The sequence below is a fragment of the Aptenodytes forsteri genome, unplaced genomic scaffold, assembly GCF_000699145.1.
Source record: "Aptenodytes forsteri isolate BGI_AS27 unplaced genomic scaffold, ASM69914v1 Scaffold156, whole genome shotgun sequence".
NCBI lineage: Eukaryota > Metazoa > Chordata > Aves > Sphenisciformes > Spheniscidae > Aptenodytes > Aptenodytes forsteri.
This window is the reverse complement of record NW_008794166.1, coordinates 653,085-654,768: the sequence shown is the minus strand read 5'-3', so window position 1 is coordinate 654,768 and position 1,684 is coordinate 653,085. Positions and strand designations below refer to the sequence as shown.

The 1,684-nt window shown below is 68.9% G+C and overlaps 1 protein-coding gene across 1 annotated transcript in view; it reads left to right on the top strand.

Moving 5' to 3' along the window:
• The window catches only part of MST1 (macrophage stimulating 1), a 9,141-nt gene that overhangs the window by 2,901 nt on the left and 4,556 nt on the right, over positions 1-1,684 (top strand). Inside the window, exons 2-6 of the mRNA XM_009281307.2 lie at positions 204-322; positions 376-544; positions 709-821; positions 943-1,057; positions 1,305-1,441. Coding sequence (XP_009279582.1) covers positions 204-322; positions 376-544; positions 709-821; positions 943-1,057; positions 1,305-1,441 — 653 coding nt within the window. The remainder of the gene's footprint in view (positions 1-203; positions 323-375; positions 545-708; positions 822-942; positions 1,058-1,304; positions 1,442-1,684) is intronic.

The window sequence follows — 1,684 nt, the reverse complement described above, 5'->3', positions numbered from 1 at the left end:
GGTGCTGTGCTGAGCACCCTGTAGGGACCCCCCTGCTGTGGGGCAAGGATCCCACGCTCCATAGGACAGAGATCCCACGCTCCATGGGGCAGCACCCCCCTGCTCCGTGGGGCAGGGATCCCATGCTCCATGGGGCCCGGGTGTCCCTGCTGTGCCCCCACGGGCACGCTGAGCGACGCTGAACGCTGAGCTCCTGCCACAAGCCACCGCTCACCCCTCAATGACTTCCAGCGCCTGCGAGCCACCGAGCTGCTGGCAGTGCCCGTGGACCCACCACCGCTGCTGCCGGAGCAGGGCTCCTCAGAGCAGTGTGCCCAGCGCTGTGCTGCCAGCCCGGCTTGCCGGTGAGTGGGACGTGGCTGTGCTGCGGGGCAGGTGGGAGTGCAGGGGGCCACGACACTGGGCACCGCTCACCCCTCAATGACTTCCAGCGCCTGCGAGCCACCGAGCTGCTGGCAGTGCCCGTGGACCCACCACCGCTGCTGCCGGAGCAGGGCTCCTCAGAGCAGTGTGCCCAGCGCTGTGCTGCCAGCCCGGCTTGCCGGTGAGTGGGACGTGGCTGTGCTGCGGGGCAGGTGGGAGTGCAGGGGGCCACGACACTGGGGTCACTCCGTGCGCTTGGATGCTGGGTGCCCATGTGTGTGCCCCCAGGTCCCACGGGCCCTGGCCCTGCAGGGTGTCGTGCCAGGCTCCCGCTGTGTCTCCCAGGGCTTTCCACTATGACTGGCAGAGCCAGCTGTGCCAGCTGCTGCCCTGGACCCAGCATTCGCCCCACGTCCAGCTGCAGAAAAACATCCACTACGACCTGTACCAGAAGAAAGGTGGGCTGGTGCCATGTGTGGGCACGGGGACACCACAGACTGGGCGCAGGGCTCCCCACTGCCCATGCGCCCCAGCCTGGCTCGGCCCCAGGATTCTGACGCGGTCCCCGGCTCTGCCCAGACTACCTGCGGGACTGCATTGTGGCCAACGGCACCAGCTACCGTGGCACGCAGGCCACGACGGAGAAGGGTCTGCGCTGCCAGCACTGGCAAGCCACGACACCCCACGATCACAGGTGTCCCCGTGTCCCCGGCTGCACCGCGGCAGCCGCTGGTGGCCCTGGGCTGTGCAGGACAATGGGGAACGGGCTGGGGACAGTGTGGGGGCAATGGGGACAGCGTGAGGGCAATGGGGACAGCATGGGGGCAATGGGGACAGTGCGGGGGCAATGGCACCGACCGGGGCTGGCGTAGCATTGTGGCTGTGCTGGCCCTGGGGCAAGGGGCTCCTGGCAGCGCTCCTACCCACCCCGCTGCCAGCAGGTTCCTGCCGTCCCCCCGCAATGGGCTGGAGGAGAATTACTGCCGAAACCCCGACCGAGACAAGCGGGGCCCGTGGTGTTACACTGTCGACCCCAACATCCGGCACCAGAGCTGCGGCATCAAGAAGTGCGAGGATGGTGAGTGCTGCAGGCCGGGGGTGCTCCGTGCCGTGTCCCCACCTCCCCACTGAGCCCCCCGGCTCGGCAGCTGGGTCTGCATGACCTGCAATGGGGAGGAGTACCGCGGCACTGTGGACCGCACCGAGTCAGGGACAGAGTGCCAGCGCTGGGACCTGCAGCACCCGCACAAGCACCCCTACCACCCTGACAAGTACTGGCCCCAAGCCCCGGGCAGCGCGCGGCCACCCCGGCCACGCCAGG